Below are 19,142 nucleotides of genomic sequence, written 5' to 3'. Positions count from 1 at the left end.
AGGCAGGAGAATGGCGTGAACCCGGGAGGCGGAGCTTGCAGTGAGCTGAGATCCGGCCACTGCATTCCAGCCCGGGCGACAGAGCGAGACTCCGTCTCAAAAAAAAAAAGAAAAAAAATTTATAAACAAATTAAGTAAATAATCTTGATTTAAAACATTACAGAATGACTTCATTTGGGTAGAAAAATGATACTTAATAATTACACATAGAAAAATAAAGGAAGTACATTTACTAAAATAGGGGTCTTTTAAGGTGGTGAAAATTATAGATTTCTTTTGCTCATCTAGATTCACTTTTATATCAACGTGTATATGATATAAAAAGAGAATCAATACAAAATAAAATAGATAGATTATTTATTTATTTGAGACAGGGTCTCACTCTATCACCCGGACTGGAGTGCAGTGGCATGATCTCAGCTTACCAGCCTCAACCTTCTGGGGTCAAGTGATCCTCCTGCCTCAGCCTCTCGAGTAGCTGGAACTACAGGCATGTGCCACCACATCTGGCTTTGATGTGTGTGTGTGTGTGTCTTTTACTTTCTTAAATAGGATTAAATTCTGTATTTAAATAAACTTTTAGAGGAAAAGACATTTATGTTGCAATAGGTAGGTCAGGTTCAAGAAAATAGGATATAAGACAATACCATAAATGGAGTCTTCATTTATGGTATTGATATACTTGATTTTTTTTTGTGTGTGTTTTCTTTCTTTTTTTTTGGATATATTTGATTTTTAGTAGAGATGAGGTCCCCTTATTTTGCCCAGACTGGTCTCTAACTCTTAGGCTCAAGTGATCCTCCTGCCTCCACCTCCCAAAGTGCTGGGATTACAAGTATAAGCCACCTTGCCCGGCCTGGCAAATAGTTTAAATCTGGATCATAATTCAGGTACTCATGAGTCCAATTATTAATTTAAAGTTAGGTCACATGATTAGAAACCCATGAATGTGGACCTCATAAGTTAGTTTTATAAAATCTATAGTGAATCACATGACCTATGCTTGCTCTAAGTGTACTACAGGGGATTCAAAAGTGAGTAAAACATTATTATCTTTAAAAAAAAAAAGCTTTATTATCTGTAATAACTTATGTTTCTTGTATAGTTTTAGCCAAATTAAATCTCAGTAGCTCAAAATTAAATAATTATATATGCAATGCTTCCAAGACCCCCGGGTCACTTAAATCATCTCCAACAATTATGGCAGGCATTCACAGATCAGGCCGTTTTCTACAGTGCTAAGTGCTCAGGTTACAAATTGTTGCTCAAAATTTGACATAATGCTGGATATGTCCCCATATTCCATCTTTTTAAACTTTAAGAAAGATGTATGACATAACTAAACATTCTACTATCTCCAAATCTGAGGGCTCAAATGGAATGTTATTTAGAGATAATGTTTAATGCATTATATAATTAAACCTACTTTAAGAGAGTATTGTGTCTAAAAGTAAGTTGGACAAAATTAGTTTTATTAACAGAAGGGAGAAGATAGGACAATATTTATTGAATAACTACTATGTGGTAAGCACTATTTACAACTTTATGTATATCATCTCTTTTTCAATCTTAACCCAGGAAGGCACTTAGAAAAGTATACTGTTAGAATTCTTCAAAATATAATTATTTTAAAACATCAAGTGAAAGAAAATACAAACACTAAGAACATATTCTTTATTAATTATTATTATTAGGTCTTGCAGCAACATTGCCTGACAAAGACGAAATACATTCTTAATATAATACCCTGAAGTAAACAAGGCATAAGAGTATTTAGGTGACTCATCCCCATTCTAGATAACTCACAATTGAAGCTTAGAAAAGTTTAGTATCTTTTCCAAGGATAAACCATTAAAATGTGGCAGAGCTGAGATTTGAACCAAGGATTTACCAACTATTAAACTTTCAAAGACCACCCCATTCCCTTACAAGATTGTCTTCTGTTCAAGCCACAGATTCTATAACTTGTTAAAGGAAAAAGATACTGTATATCATTACTAAATAAGCCACACACAAAGAATTACAGAACAAAAATTATGGAACACTACAGTTCCCTATCTTACCAAAATTAGGAACATGTGACAAAATCTCTTTTATGTATATATTGTACACAAAATAAAATTTTTATTCTATTTATCTAGCTTGGAAAGACATTAAAATTTTAAAAATTGGCGACAGGCTGGGCACAGTGGTTCACGCCTGTAATCCCAGCACTTTGGGAGGCCAAGGTGGGTGGATCACAAGGTCAGGAGATCGAGACCATCCTAGCTAACATGGTGAAACCCCGTCTCTACTAAAAATACAAAAAAATTAGCCAGGCGTGGTGGCGGGCACCTGTAGTCCCAGCTATTCGGGAGGCTGAGGCAGGAGAATGGTGTGAACCCGGGAGACGGAGCTTGCAGTGAGCCGAGATTGTGCCACTGCACTCTAGCCTGGGCAAGAGAGAGAGACTCAGTCTCAAGAAAAAAAAAAATTAAATAAATAAATAAAAATTGGCAACAAATGTACACCTGCTTAAATTACCCAAGCAGGAAAACTATCCAAAAGCTTCAGAGTACAAAAATCAGACTGAATGCTGACTGTGCTACTTAACTAGCTAGTTCCTAAGTGTGTTAACAGAAAATTAGAAAAGTAACTACAGCTAGACTGTTTTAAGGATTAAATAAACGCGTAGAGTATACTTGATCATAGTAGACACCCCTAAATTTTAGTTTTTCCCTAGTTACGGAATGATAGCACGGTGCCAAATTAATCCAAATGGGAGTCAGTTTCTAACTGCTTTCTAGTTCTAGTCCCAGCGAAGCCTCCTTTTTTCTTAAGCCAATACAGTGAGTTTCTACTTTGCAACATTTTGCTATGCTGTATATAATGCTTGGGTTCTCAACTTTTTCCTGTCTCATCAAATTTTATTTAGCAACTTGCTCCCTTAGAACCCTAACCATTTGACAGAGAAATCCAGATGGACTGAAAAACGGATCTTTTTCGCTGGGGAGACTGCGTAACTAACGATATCAGAGATGAGGTAAAGGAGAAGGCTATGCCTTCTGACAAGGCAGTAAAGAAGACAGAATGGGGACAGGAAGGATCTTGCAGGCACTGGCTATCTACTTCCACCTAATTACAAGAAGGAACTTGGCAAACAAATGAAGCAACTCTTTAATGAACTGCTAAACTACTTTGTAAAAACAGCACCTTGAAAATGAGGAAGATAAACAACATATATGAAAAAAATGACAGAATGGCATTTAAGTCTTTAATGGCAGAAGGTTGTCATACTTGGTTTAAATTGTATAGATTAATGGTTTAAGCAACTCTGAGAGTTAACATAAAAGTGTGTAACACAAGAAAGATAAATTTGATATAGAATAGCAGTGTGTCACAATGGCCAGAGAAGTCTGCCACCTGCTGATGGAAAAACGGAATTGCATAGATTTCCCTACTGCTGTTTTTAAGGAGAGAAAAAACCTATCAGGTATGGTTTAATGACATTACATGTTAAATAAGTTGTTAGGCTGAAGATGTAAACTGCAACCTCTAACTTAAAAGAGAATAAAGGCTAAAATAGGACTTAAGATTCTTTTTTTTTTTTTTTTTGAGATGGAGTCTCGCTCTGTTGCCCAAACTGGAGTGCAGTGGCTGCTCACTGCAAGCTCCGCCTCCCGGGTTCACGCCATTCTCCTGCCTCAGCCTCCCGAGTAGCTGGGACTATAGGCGCTCGCCACCTCGCCCGGCTAGTTTTTTGTATTTTTGAGTAGAGATGGGGTTTCATCGGGTTAGCCAGGATGGTCTCGATCTCCTGACCTTGTGATCCGCCGGTCTCGGCCTCCCAAAGTGCTGGGATTACAGGCTTGAGCCACCGCACCCAGCCAAGATTCTTTATATCTCTCTCTCTACTTTAATAACTCTAAATATGTGATGCCTGAACTATTTTTATTTTTATTATTTTTATTTTTCATTTATTTTTTTTTTTTGAGACAGAGTCCTGCTCTGTCGCGCAGGCTAGAGTGCAATGGCGCAATCTTGGCTCACTGCAACCTCTGCTTCCCAGGTTCAAGTGATTCTCCTGCCTCAGCCTCCTGAGTAGCTGGGATTACAGGCACCCGCCACCATGCCCAGCTAATTTTTATATTTTTAGTAGAGATGGGGTTTCGCCATGTTAGTCAGGGTTGTCTCGAACTCCTGACCTCGTGATTCGCCCGCCTCGGCCTCCCAAAGTGCTGGGATTATAAAGCCACCACGCCAGGTCAAGTGAACTATCTTTAAAGCAAACAAAAGAGGCAAATATGGAAACTATTTAACATAAAATACACAGGGAGCATTCAAAGTACTATGAAAATTAAGGATAATCCAAAACACTGTGCAAAAAATATAAAGTCCTATAGATTTCACCTCTGCAATCCATCTCTTTTCTGTCTTCCTCTTTTTACAGCTCCTATAACAGTTTAATACTTCATTATCTTTAATAAGGCTCATTTTAAGTCCTGCTCCCCACCTCCAGATTCTAATAATATTAATTTAGTGTGTGCTCAGTTATCAGTTTAATTGTATCAAAACGCATTCCAGATGGTATCACTTATTTTAAAAACCATACCCAAAGACTCTCTAGCAAATAAACTGCAAATATCTTATACTAATAGAGAGTTTCTACAATGTGGTACCAATACACTTTAAAAAATCTTGTTGCTTTTCAAAAAACAATTTTAAAAATATATAAAAGCAATACATGCTTATATGTCAAACAATATAAAAAGTTAAAGGATGAAAAAGTTGAAGTCTCCCTTCCCAGTCTCATCCTCCCAAGTCCAGTCATTAGTAAAACTAGAAACAGCTTCTAAAGTTTTTTTTTTTTAAATTTCCAATGACATAAGGATATACGTGTGTATTTCTTTTGGGAGCACAACTGTTCTGCAACTTGCCTTTCCCCTTGTCATCATTTCTTGAGCTTTTTAAAATGTTAACATAGCCCGGCACAGTGGCTCACACCTGTAATCCAAGCACTTTGGGAGGCTGAGGCAGGTGGATCACCTGAGGTCAGGAGTTTGAGACCAGCTTGGCCAACATGGTGAAACCTTGTCTCTACTAAAAATACAAAATTAGCTGGGAGTGGTAGCAGGTGCCTGTAATCCCAACTAGTCGGGTGGCTGAGGCACAAATATCACTTGAAGCTGGGAGACAGAGGTTGCGGTGAGCTGAGATCATATCACTGTACTCCAGCCTGGGTGACAGAGAGACTCCGTCTCAAAAAAAACAAAAAAAAAGTTAACTCATACAGATTTCTTTTTCACAGCTGCCCAGTATTTTATTATACAAATGCAACATTATTCATTTAACCAATGGTATACTGCCTTTAATAAAGTACCTATTTTTCTACATTCTCATCACTCTCTTTATACAGTAATTGTCTGGCAGCCCCAATTCTAACTATTATTTGTGAGCAAGTAACCAGGAAGTTTTGTTACACATAAAATTTGCATTTTGCTGTGGTCTTAAGACCACAATTTGATCAACAATTTGAATTATTTACTTAAATGATTCTCAAGCTTTAGCACATATCACAATCACCTGGAGGGCTTGTTAAAACAGACTGCTGGGCTCAACCTCAAAGTTTCTGATAGTTTGTCTGCGGTAGGGCTAGACAACTTGCATATATAACAAGTTCCTGCTCAATGCTGATGCCATGGTCTGGGACCACTCTTTGAGAACCACTGGTGTAAAACACTAGTATATGGGATCCTGTATTTCAAAATAAGGTTTCATCCTTCTCTAGTTGTCATGGTTTATATAACCAGCTCTTATGAACCTTAGCCAGGTTGTAAAAAATTGCTATATTGCAGGAAAAAATGCCCACCTCTTGCCCCCCAATCAATGGCTAGTACGGGTAACCGAGGTGAAGAAAGTAAAAGTATCTAAAGATGTAATGAGCCTGGGCAACATAACAAGATACTTTCTGTTTTGGTTTTTTTTCGAGATGGAGTCTTGCTGTGTTGCCCAGAGCTGGAGTGCAATGGCATGATCTTGGCTCACTGTAACCTCTGCCTCCGGGTGTAAGTCATTCTACTGCCTCAGCCTCCTGAGTAGCTGGGATTACAGGCATGTACCACCACGCCTGGCTAATTTTTGTATTTTTAGTAGAGACAGGGTTTCACCATGTTGGCCAGGCTGCTCTTGAACTCCTGACCTCAAGATCCGCCCACCTTGGCCTCCCAAAGTGCTGGGATTACAAGTGTGAGCCACCGTGCCCAGTCATAAGACTCTGCCTCTAAAAATAAAATTAGCCAGGCATGGTGGTACATGTCTGTACTCCCAGCTACTCGGGAGGCTGAGGTGGGAAGATGGTTTGAGCCCAGGAGGTTGAGCTTGCAGTGAGCTATGACTGCACCACTCCACTCCAGCCTGGCTCACAGAGCGTGATCCCATTTCTTAAGATAAATAAATGAATGAAAGAAAAAAGAACTAATAGCTTTTAGTCAGAAAAAAATTTGTGAATAAATTTAAAATGTAAGTCTCCAGTTCAAAGGGGACTCCATCTGTTAGGTAAATGAATTAACAACAAAAGGAAAGAGAATAAAAAATTGTAAAGCTAAAACTGTTTCAGGAAGGAGCTGTTTCTAGCTAACAAAAAAGTAGCTCACTAGATAAGAGAACAACTTTTCATTAAAGTTGAAAATGTGGTTAACTTGTGGCATGCAGATAATCTACAGGAAACGTGACAAACACGATTTGAAAGGACAAAGTCATATATGCCTGGCACAAACATTTCCATGTTTGCAAATTTGGGAATTCAAGATCATCTTGAGTATAGCCTTTGATAATGTTAAGAGTTTAATGGGCTGGGCATGGTGGCTCATACCTATAATCCCAGCACTTTGGGAGGTAGAGATGGGATGGCTTAAAGACCAGGAGTTTGAGACCAGCCTGGGCAACATGCCAAACCATCTCTACAAAAAAATAACAAAAATAAGACAGGCATGGTGGTATGCGCCTGTAGTCCTAGCTACCAGGGAGGGTGAAGTAGGAAGACCACTTGAGCCAAGCAGGTCAAGGCTGCAGTGAGCCATATGGTGCCCCTGCATTCCAGCCTGGGTGACAGAGCGAGACTCTGTCTCAAAAAAAAAAAAAAAAAAAAAAAAAAGTATTTCCCTTTTTTTCAAACTGGAGCAATCATGATTCTTCTCCTTCAAACATCACTTCAGCCATGAATCATTACCCACTGTCATCTCCTGTTTCTTTATCACATAGCCTTTTGTTGCTATGTCTCACAACCTTACACAGGTTGAATATCCTTTACTCAAACTGCTTGGGACCAGAAGTGTTTCTGATTTCGGGTATTTTGGGATTCTGGAATATCTGTACACACATGATTTCGTGGGGATGGTGCCCAAGTCTAAATATGAAATTCATTTATGTTTCACATCCACCTTATATACAAGGCCTAAAAGTAATTTTATAAAATATTTTACACAATTTTGTGACTAAAAGTTTGTGTACTCTGAACCATCAGAAAGCAAAGGTGTCAATATCTCAGCCACTTGTGTGGCATCATGTCAGTGCTCAAAAAGTTTCAGATTTTCAAGCGTTTTGGATTTCAGATTTTCAGATTAGGAATGCTCAATCTGCATTCATTTTTGGAGTACTGTTAGGTCTATAGTTTTGAAGCTAGTTGTGACACATAATTGGGAGATTAGCTTCCATATCTCACTAGGACATATGAAGGAGGTGGCTATGTGTTGAGGGCTACTTAAAATCTAGATATTTCAAGTGTGAATGAATATATCTTTACTCGGGGTAAACAAAATATACAAGCTGTCGGGCATGGTGGCCCACAACTGCAATCCCAGCACTTTGGGAGGCTGAGGCAGGCAGATCACCTGAGGTCAGGAGTTCAAGATCAGCCTGGCAAACATGGCAAAACTCCATCTCTCCTAAAAATACAAAAATTAGCTGGGCATGGTGGTGCATGTCTATAGTCCCAGCTAATCAGGAGGCTGAGGCATGTGAACTGCTTGAACCTGGGAGGTGGAGGTTGCAGTGAGCTGAGATCATACTACTGCGCTCTAGCACAGAGTGAGACTTGGTGTCGAAAAGAAAAAAACAAAAGAAGATAGAAGCTATTCTGAGTTTCTGTTCTCTACTGCTGTATTATGAGTACCCATTTAATAGACTCTCTCCCTTTTCTTCTTACTAATAACATCTCATTTTTGTTGGAATGTGGCAATGTGCTCAATCAGAAAATAATTCTTCAACTTCACTTACATAAGGGTGGCCATATAACCTTGTTCTCTCCAATTATCTGTAAGCAGAAAATTCAGCTTGACTGAAATAGGTATTTTCTTCCCTGATTCTGCCTTTCTGCTGCCTGAAACATGGACGCATTGGCCATGACTGCAACAACCATCTTATGACCATGAAGAAAAGACAAGGGAAATGTCAAAGACCTATGCCTTGATATCCTTATGGCCCTAATTAACACAAGCAACTGCCTGTTTTTTGGAATTCTCATTCCATTAGAAAAATAAAATTTACTGTTTATTGAAGCCACTGTTTTGGGGTCTCTCTTTTTCTTAGTCAAGTGCAACTAATTTTAAAAGAGACCAGCTAGTCAGGTGGTTCATGCCAGCAATCCCAGCGCTTTGGAAGGCTGAGTTGGGAAGATTGCTTGAGCCCAGGATTTTGAGACCAGCCTGGGCAACACAGCAAAGTCTTGTCTCTACAGAAAATAAAAAATTAGCCAGGCATAATGGCTCATGCCTATATTCCCAGCTAACTGGGAGGCTGAAGCAGGAGGAATACTTGAGCTCAGGAGTTTGAGGCTACAGTGAGCTATCATCATGCCATTGCACTCCAGCCCAGGCAACAGAATGAGACCTTGTCTCAAAAATAAATAAGACCAAAAGAAAAGCACCCATCCAGACCCTCAAGGAACATAAATAATAATAAACAATACAAGACACTGTATAAATTGCTAAATTATGAGAAATCATCAGGAAATGCCAAAGGAGTTCAGAGAAAATGTTTTACAAAACGAATCAAGATTTCAAAACAGGTCCTAAAAAGTCATAAATCTAAGCACTGATATAAATTAGATAAAAATTGAGATATAGAGATATTTTAAAAGTCTTTCCAGGTATGGTGGTTCATACCTGTAATCCCAGCACTTTGGGCAGCCAAGGCAGGAGGATTGCTTGAGCCCAGGAGTTTAAGACCAGCCTGGGCAAATAGTGAGACCCTGTCTCTCCAAAATAAACAAACAAACAAACAAACAAATAAATAAATAAAAAATTTAGCTTAGCCAGGTGTGGCGGCACATGCCTGTAGTCCCAGCTACTCGGGAGGCTAAAGTGGGAGGACTGATTGAGTCCAGGAGTTTGAGGCTGCAGTCAGCCATGATCGCTTAATTGCACTCCAGCCTGGCAGCAGAGTGAGACCTAGTCTATAACATAACATGACATGACATAACATAACATACAATACAATACAATACAATAAAATAAAATAAATAAAATAAAATGTCTATTTGATTCACTAAAGCAGTTATTTAAAACTTGGGTTGCTTCTCCCTTCCTTTTTAAAATACACACTCAATAGTGGGATTTCCATTAACTCAGTATAATACCCAGAAAACATCTTTTTTTTTTTTTTTTGAGATAGAGTTTCGCTCTTGTTCCTCAGGCTGGAGTGCAATGGTGTGATCTCGGCTCACTGCAACCTCTGCCTCCTGGGATCAAGTGATTCTTCTGCCTCAGCCTCCCAAGTAGCTGGGATTACAGGCATGTGCCACCACGCCCAGCTAATTTTTTGTATTTGTAGTAGAGACAGGTTTTCTCCATGTTGGTCAGGCTGGTCTCGAACTCCCAACCTCAGGTGATACACCCGCCTTGGCCTCCCAAAGTGCTGGGATTACAGGTGTGAGCCACCGTTCCCGGCCCTTTTTTCTTTTTTTAACTGCTCCTTGAGGAGCAGGGCTAACTCATAGGCAATACCCCCAGAGTTGGCCTATATTGTCTTAAAGTGGAAGAAGGGAAGAAGTTTTTCTTAACAGTGTATCTACTAGGACCAGACACAGTTGGCACACACCTGTAATCCCAGCATTTTGGGAGGCCAAGATGGGTGGATCTCTTGAGCCCAGGAATTTGAGACCAGCCTGGGCAATGTGGCAAAACCCCCATCTCTACAAAAAATACAAAAATTAGTTGGGCGTGGTGGTGCATGCTTTAGTCCTGGCTACTCTGAAGGCCGAGGTAGGAGGATGGCTTGAGCCCGGGAGGTGGAGGTTGCAGTGAGCTGAGATTCAACCACTGCACTCCAGGCTGGGTGACAGAGTGAGACCCTGCCTCGAAAATAAAATAAAATAAGAAAAGAAATTTATGTCCTAGAAAGAAACACAGTATACTAAAGTTTCAAAAAAAAAAACCACATCAGCTACTTAAGAAGTAACAGTTGACGTTAACAACAAAGCGGTAAATAGTTGAGACGTTTAAATTGGAAATGACCATTTTTAACTGATTGTGAAAGTTCTAGTGACAGTTTCATCTCCCCTATCCTGCTGTCTAAATAATTTCCTACCTTCCTTGTTGCTCTTTAGGGGCTAAGCTTAAGACTACACATTCGTTCTGGTGTTGTATTTGCATTTTACTTCACTGGATAAATACTCTAACAGAATTTAATAAAGGATATTAGAATAACTGAAGAAGATTAAGCAATTTCATTTTTTTTTTCTTTGGCTCTTTCTTTGAATTCTAGTCTCATCCTCTTTTTGGTAGCTTTCTATTAAAGAAAAACTGAGAATCTGCTGATAAAAATAGAATACATTCTGGTATTGCAAGAGAAATTAGAAAAGAAGTTGGTAGGTAACATTTGAAAGAGGTGTCATTTAGTAGGAAAAAAATCAGATTAACTGGATAGAAGTAAAGAATGAAGTAGGTGGAGGCAATTAATCTAAGGCTGCAAATAATAAGACGTAATATAATAAGAATATGGAGAATAAGTAACTATAATTCAATGAGTAGTTTTTTTTTTTTTTTTTTGAGATGACATCCTGCTCTGTCGTGCAATGGTGCGATCTTGACTCACTGCAACCTCTGCCTCTTGGGTTCAAGCGGTTCTCCTGCCTCAGCCTCCCAAGTAGCTGGGATTACAGGCACCCGCCACCACACCTAATTTTTAAAAATTTTTATTAGAGATGGGGTTTCACCACGTTGGTCAGGCTGGTCTCAAACTCCTGATCTCAGGTGATCCGCCCGCCTCGGCCTCCCAAAGTGCTGGGATTACAGGCGTGAGCCAATGCGCCTGGCCCAGAGTAATCTCTTTCAGAAGGACAGAGATGTTCCGTATTCGCTTCAAAAGGCATCTGTCCACATCTCCCCTAGAACTTTGCTAGACTGATTATTCTTTCTCCTCCGCTTATCTGTAACCAATTGCTTTTCACTACTCCTCTGCCCAAAAACACTCACGTGCCAACCGTTTGAAAAACAAAACAAAATACCCATCCTCAGCACAACTATTTCCTCTGCCCAATAGTCATTTTTAGTTTTCTTCACATCATTGTTTTACCAATGGTGGCTCAACCCCCTGCTACCATAGCCTTTCAGACCAACTTCTGACCTTGTCACATCAACTTCTGACCTTAGAGAAGACGGACACAGCTAATTCTGCCCCTTCTTTTGGAAACATTTCCTGTTATTCCACCTCTGACAGCTTTCAGCGTCTTTAATGAACACTCCTTCAGTGTCAGGCATTGCCAAGTTTTCCGTTTTCTTCTTGCTGTAAAACTATGGATGAGAAATAATATCCATCTCCACACTTGCCACTGAGAGGCTAGACATTTGGGAAAATATTATTTCTAGCCCCAATTTCTCTTTAGAGCAGCACCAGCCTTCTATTTTTAGTTGCTGTTGCTAACAATAACAATAAGTAACGTATATGTTGGTTACTTTGGGCCAGGCACTTTTCTAAGCACTTTAAATATGTTTACTATTTCATAAACATTTCTACTTGGTCATTTCTTGATCATCTCAAATTTCATATGACTTAAAGTGAACTTGTTATTCCACATTTCCCTTACCTCCTGGCTACTTTCCAAACCTGCCCCTTTTTCCTCCTCTTCATCTTGGCTAATAATATATCCAGAATCAGCAGTTACCTGATAACCTTAAAGTTATTTCTTCTTATAATTAATCCCTTTATTTAATGATAACCAATAATAAGCTCTGAAAGAAAGCAATTATGTTCTAGGCCCTGTGTTATCTCATTTAATCCTCACAACCTATGAAGTAGGTACTATCATTATCTTCCAATTAATATATGAAAAATGGGAGATTCACAGAGGTTAAGTAATTTGCCCAAGGTCACATGGCTTGATAAATGAGACAAACTAGATTCAAAACTAGGTTTGTATGACTCTACAGTCTGTGCTGCCACAAAGTCCTGTTGATTTTATCTCTGAAATGTTTGTTTCCTGATCCCTTATTTCCATACCTGTTGCTAGTGGCATAGTTTAAGGCCTCTAATCATCTTTGGCAAGAAACATTACCAACCTCCTAAATTTCTTTCTTTCCAGGATGTTCCCTTCCAATCCACCTTATCTCATCTTCATAAAACACAGTGTTGGGTTTTTTGTTTCTTAGAGACTCTGGGTGACTCCGTCACCCCAGTTCCAGAGCAGTGGTGTGATGATGACTCACTGCAGCCTCAACCACCTTGACTCAAGAGATTCCACTTCTGGCCCATAAGTAGCTGGGACTACATTACAGGTGTGTGCCACTGCACTGGCTAATATCTATTATTTGTAGAGAAAGGGTCTCTCTATGCCGCCCGGTCTCAAACTCCTGGGCTCAAGGGATCCTCCCGCCTCAGCCTCTGAAAGTGCTAGGATTGCAGGCGAGAGCCACCTTACCCTGCCAAAGGAAACCTTTGATGATCTTTTGTTGCAAAATAAAGAGCAAACTCTTTATAATGGCTTTACAAAATTCCTTTACAATTCGGTTTCTTGATCCACATTCCCTATCTTTCTTTCTTTTCTTTTTTTTTTGAGACAGGGTGCTCCCAACTCACCCTCCCGAAGTGTTGGGATTACAGGTGTAAGCCACCAGGCCTGGCCATGACTGGCTTCTTCTGTACATTAATCTTGCTGCCCTATGGGATATTTCAGCTGTAGCATAAACAACCCACTAGCAACTTCCTCATGTCTCTCAATTAAAAACTCCTGAAAGACAATGCATCATTTTGAGCCAAGTCCCAGAAGTTATTAGTTTTCTTAGCCAGTTAGATAGGCCCAACTTGGTTAGGTAGTTAACTCTACTAGCTGTGTCCAATATGAGCTATGTCTATTGGACATCATGGGTTTGCAGAGATTTTTCTGAAGCGGGAGGGGAGAGGATGGGCAGAGCAGACCTACATTATCACAGAAAGACAGAACTAGAATTCCACCCCAGGTCTTCTGACCTCCAGTCAAATACTTCTTCCACTTGAAGAAGCAAACTATTAAAATTAAAAAAGTTAACATGAAGCTCTTTTCACTTTTTCCATTGAAAAGCTACTAGTAGGCTACACGTATATTACAATCTGAATCGATACACTACGCATACATGTAAATATTGACTGATTTCTTTAGCACAAATAAGTTGGTATTCTTGATAGGTCTTCATTATTTGTCACAAAGATAGCAAACTGTTCCTATGATAGTATCATTGAAGGATTTTGTGAAAACGTTGATTTTTAACCTTACTTGGCTTAGAGAAGCGGTGTAACATACCAATCTACAGTTTAAGCACAGACAGGGAGATATGGCAACTCGGTTTTTTCCCCTACATAGGCATTATTAACCTTGGGTTGTGGGCAAAAGCAAGCCAAGTTTTCCAAGCAGGAAAGCAACAAGAGCAAAATGAAACTTCTGAGATAAAACCATTTGCTGCTGTGGGCCTATAGAGGTGGGAGAAACGAATTTTCATAAGCCTTTAGAATGATTAAGACCCTTTAAGAATAAATTAATTCAAAATTGTGGAATATTTACTGTAATATGAGACAAGTGGGAACTTTTTTTTTTTTTTTTTAAAGAGGGTGTCGCTATGTTTCCCAGGTTGGAGTGCAGCAGCTATTCACAGGTGTGATTATAACCTTGAACTCCCAGACTCAAGTGATCCTCTTTTCAGCCTCCCAAATAGCTGGGACACTGGCTACTTTTAATTATGCAAATCTGGCTGTATTCAACCTGGGGTCAATACAACCTACAGGACAAATCGTATCTTTCATCAGTTTGAACACATTGCAGGTGCTGAGAAATTCCAAGTATTACAACCTGAAATGATACTATTTAGTGTAGTAGATTTAAAATTTTTCTCTATCATCTGACCCTAGATGTTCATCTGACCCTAGATGTTCACATGTATAGCACACGATCAGGCGTATACCCAGGATTATGTATTTCAGAAAATACATAAGAATCCAAGTTTGTGCAAGAATTGTCTTCCTGAGTGGGATCTAATTAAAATACAAAACGAAACTAAATATCCTCATTTTTGAAACGAATTACTTATAATGTATCTCAAATGTAATTATTGACACACCCTCTTCGATAAAAAATTAAAATCGAAAATTTATACAAGAGCTTTGGGAGTTAAGATGAACAAAAATATATTTCGTGGGAGTTTTGAGACAAGAAGGAATACATTCTAACACAAAATAAACTATACTGAATTTCTTCTGGATTGTCATTCTTGTAAAATTTTAGATATTGCACATTTCCATAATCTAACTCATGGCAGTCCCAACATAAAACAACTAGTCCTCTGCGGGAACTGCAACTAGATGAGCGGCAACGGTTTGACGCGGATCCGGGAGGAGGGCGGGAGCAAGGCAGGGAGAGAGGGAGCGGCCTGCCCAGGACCTGCAGCTTATCTCTAGAGAAACGGGTTTTGCAGCATAAGGTAGCCTGTGTCCAATTCATCTATTTTCTGCCTTGCTCCTTCAAATGGAAACCTAACAAAGACCACCGGCAGCCGAGGGCCGCAGCCGCAACCCTGGTCACCAAGCCCGAGGAGTGGTCGCACGCGGGGCAGCCGGGTCCCTCAAGCTGCTCGTCCCGAGCTAGCGAGAACCCAGCCTGACAAGCGACGCCGGCAGCTCCCGGTCGCGACCGAGCAGCGGCCAAGGCCAGCTGACGACCCAGCCGGTCCCTCGCGTGCTCTGGGCGCGCCGAGCCTCCACACTCACCATCTCGATGATCTTGGTCTTCCGCCGCGTCTTCCTCTTCAAGGTGAATATGTACTGAGCCAGCACCACCCCCGCCACCGGGGCGCACACGCTGGCGCTCGCTACCGCGCCCACCCGCGCCACGGCCGCGCGGTCCATGGACGGGGCCCTCATGCGCGTCCCGGCACGAAAAAAACAGGCAACTCGCGGAGACTGCGAGTCTCGGAAGCGCGGGATCCCAGAGCACCAGGGACGAGCCCGAGACACCCCGCCCGGCGCAGCTCCGCCCCCACGAAGCCCCACGCACACGCCATCGACGGGAGAGGCGGGGACGCGGCGGGAGGGGCGTGGCTTGTGCCGGGAGCCCAGGCTGGAGGCTAGCCTTCCGCAGACTCAGTCTCAGGAGCTGCTGCCAGGGCGGGGCAGAGTATTGCAGTAATTATCCTTCTCTGCTAATGAGGATTAGGCCGTGGTTCACTCGAGCCCCGCCCCAATAGAAATCTAATTCCAACCGCGGCCCGCTCAGAAGTCGGTCGCCGCCTTTGCGCCTCAGCCCCTCTGGACTTCGGCCCTCAGAAGGCGGTGCGGCACGGTGTGACCTGCGCAGTGGCGTCCGTGGTAAGTGCTATGACAACCGGGCGAAGATGGCTCGGAATTAGGCCGGGGAGGGGAGGTGTCCCTTCCGCCGCGGCCGTCGGGTTTCTGCTACATCCCATTCGCCGCCTCCGAAATCCTTTCCTGCTCTGTGTGAGCAGAAGGGCCTGCAGTTTTTCTCTCCTGTCTAGTGTCTTCCAAGGGATAGATGCCATTTCCTCTGCTGGTCTCTGGGGGTGACGAGGGGCGCAGGGGAGCTTCTTGGAGAAATCGCTCCAACTCTGTGGAGCTGGTGGTACTGCCTGGTGGGGCCCCCTCTGCCCGGGACGTGGAACAGCTTTCAGTCGCAGGACGAGAGGAAATAGTTGTAGGGGAGGAAAAATTGTTTCCTTCTAGCCTTTTAGATTATTTGGCTCGTATACAAATTAAATTGATGTAAGACAGAGGAACATGAGAAAAATGATTTGTCGACCGAAAGATGAAATAACAGGCAGTAAAACTTAAAGAAATCATGGTTACTTTTATTATCTGCCAAGTTTGAGGACTTAAGCCTGGGAACATAGACTCAGTATAGACCGAGAACGTGTCCCAGAGTAAGTTAGCTGGGAGTATAACTTGAGGAAGACTGAGTTTTAATACTGTAATATTTGATTATCAATATCTATATTACTGTGTCATTTTGTCTTCAGAGTAATTTTTTATGAATCCAGTTTTGCACCAAATAGCAATATGACTTAAATGTTGTCTGATTGTGAGGCCTAAGATGGTCACAGCCTCATTTGTCTTTCTTCCTCAACAAAAACATCTTTTTTTCCATATATTACATATTATTTTGAATGGGTAGAGACTAAAGCCATGTTTCTATAATTTCCGGATTTTAAACATTTTGTAGACAATAACATTCGTCTTGAAGCTGTGTACAATCTAAAACAGAAATGGAGTTCCAAATTTTGTTTTTGTAATATGGCCCATCAACTGCACATGGGAAGAATGTGGGTACTCTGAAATATGATTTATATTTTAACTAGTTATACTATATCATAGGTCTGATTATCATATATATGAGATGTTAAAGCTGTAGGAGTAAAGTCTATTAGACTACAAACCCTGGTAGTAAATTTCCAGGAGGAAAGGGGGTCCATATGTTTTTTGTAAGTGTAAACCTTGTGTTTCTGAATCTACGAGGGTTGGCCATGTTTGGAGGCCATTTCAGCTTCTATGTGAATTAACATATTAATTACTCTTGTTGAAAGAGATGAAAGATCTTGATATGGTTTGACTCTGTGTCCCCACCCAAATCTCATTTTCAGTTGTACTCCCATAAATCCCATGGGATGGACCTGGTGGGAGATAATTGAATCATTGGGGTGTTTTCTTACATACTGTTCTCGTGGTAGTGACTAAGTCTCACAGGATCTGATGGTTTTATCAGGGGTTTCGGCTTTTGCATCTTCCTCATTCTCTCTGCCTGCTGCCATCTCTGTAAGAGGGGACTTGCTCCTCCTCGCCTTCTGCTCTGATTGTGAGGCTTCCCAGCCACGTGGAACTGGAAGTCCAATTAAACCTCTTTCTTTGTAAATTGCCCAATCTGGGGTATGTCTTTATCAGCAGCATGAAAACAGACTAATACAGATCTCTATAGGAACTACAAAATACTGATGAAAGAAATCAGGCCAGGTGAGGTGGCTCGTGCGTGTAATCTCAGCACTTTGGAAGCCCAAGGTTGGGGGATTGCTTGAGGCCACAAGTTTGAGGCCAGTCTGGGCAACATAGTGAGACCCTGTCTCTGCAAACTCTGCAAAACCAAAGAAATTAGCTGGGCATGGTGCTGCGTTTCACTCTTGTCCGTGTGAAGAGATCACCAAACAGGCTTTGCGTGAACAACAAGGCTGTTTATTTCACCTGAGTGCAGGCGGGCTGAGTCCGAAAAGATAATCAGCGAAGGGAGATGGGGTGGGGCCATTTTATAACATTTGGGTAGGTAAAGGAAAATTACAGTCAAAGGCGGGTTGTTCTCTGTCGGGCAGGGGTGGGAGTCACAGGGTGCTCAGTGGGGGAGCTTTTGACTCAGGATGAGCCAGGAGAAGGAATTTCACAAGGTAGTGTCATCAGTTAAGACAGGAACAGGCCATTTTCGCTTCTTTTGTGATTCTTCACTTGCTTCGGGCCATCTTGGCATATAACCTGCAGGTCACAGGGGATACGATGGCTTAGCCTGGGCTCTGAGGCCTAACACTGCCTGCCTGTAGTCCCAACTACTCAGGAGGTTGAGGTAGGAGGATTGCTGGAGCCTAGCAGTTGGAGGCTGCAGTGAGCTATGATTATGGACTCCAGCCCTGGTGAAAAGGTCAGGAGACTGAGACCATCCTGGCTAACACGGTGAAATCCCGTGTCTACTAAAAACACAAAAAATTAGCTGGGTGTGTGACATATGACACACATATGACAGGGGAAAGTCTAGGTTACAGGGGGAGAGGAGAGTTCCTACAGGAACTGAGTTCTAAGTGAAATGTGAAGACTGAGCCAGAGACATCCAGGAGAACTGGCAGGGCCTGGGCAGAACAGAAGGGTGGCCATCCAAGATAACAATATGTGTGCATGTCCAGGGAAGAGAGGGCATCGGGCACTGAGGAATGGTGAGAGGCACTTGAAATTGGTGAGGGGCACTGGGGAATGGTGAGGGGAACTGGGGAATGGTGAGGGGCACTGGGGAATGGTGAGGGGAACTGGGGAATGGTGAGGGGCACTGGGGAATGGTGAGGGGCACTGGGGAATGGTGAGGGGCACTGGGGAATGGTGAGGGGCACTGGGGAATGGTGAAGGGCAAGGCTGGAGAAGAAGGGGCAGGAAGAGGGTGTGTGGCATAGATCCTGAAGGCCTAGTTAGCCATGTGGACAGATTTGGAAGTGTTGAATGGTTTTCAAAACAAGGAGTGACAGGATTTGATTTGTATATTGGAAACAGCTCTCTGGAAGATTGATGGGCAGCAAGAGAAGAGGCAAAGAGGTCAGTTAGGAGCTGCTGCTGAAGAACATGGGAAAAATGACTGTGGATCATGGCATTGAGGGTGGAAAGCAATGAATTGATTTGAGGACCATTAATGAGACAGAATCAGTAGGATGACTTCCTGGATAAAGGAAAAGGGGGAATGGTAGTGCCACTTGCTGGAGTAAGGAGACTGGAGGAAAAGCAGGCTTGGGCTTTGGGGTTTGAGGTGACTAAAAGATACCTCATCACAAGGAGGAGTCCCTCTTCTGGACACAGCCAAGGTTCATCACAAGGAGGAGTCCCTCTTCTGGACACAGCCAATCTCTCTTCCAGGGGATGGTTCTCCCTCTACTAACTAGCTGCTTGGTCATCTC

At 41.8% G+C, this 19,142-nt stretch overlaps 1 protein-coding gene across 2 annotated transcripts in view; it reads right to left on the bottom strand.

Moving 5' to 3' along the window:
- Positions 1 to 15,647, bottom strand: part of NT5C3A (5'-nucleotidase, cytosolic IIIA) — a 49,756-nt gene extending 34,109 nt beyond the window's left edge. The window contains exon 1 of one of the 2 annotated variants that reach the window (XM_011953920.1): positions 15,208 to 15,647. In XM_011953920.1, coding sequence (XP_011809310.1) covers positions 15,208 to 15,360 — 153 coding nt within the window. In that variant the 5' untranslated portion in view covers positions 15,361 to 15,647. The remainder of the gene's footprint in view (positions 1 to 15,207) is intronic. The other variant, XM_011953921.1, reaches the window with a different exon arrangement.
- Between the last annotated feature and the right edge of the window lie 3,495 nt (positions 15,648 to 19,142).

Source organism: Colobus angolensis, unplaced genomic scaffold, assembly GCF_000951035.1.
Source record: "Colobus angolensis palliatus isolate OR3802 unplaced genomic scaffold, Cang.pa_1.0 Scaffold378, whole genome shotgun sequence".
NCBI classification, from domain to species: Eukaryota; Metazoa; Chordata; class Mammalia; order Primates; family Cercopithecidae; genus Colobus; species Colobus angolensis.
The sequence above is the reverse complement of the archived record's forward strand: the minus strand, read 5'-3'. Positions and strand labels throughout refer to the sequence as shown.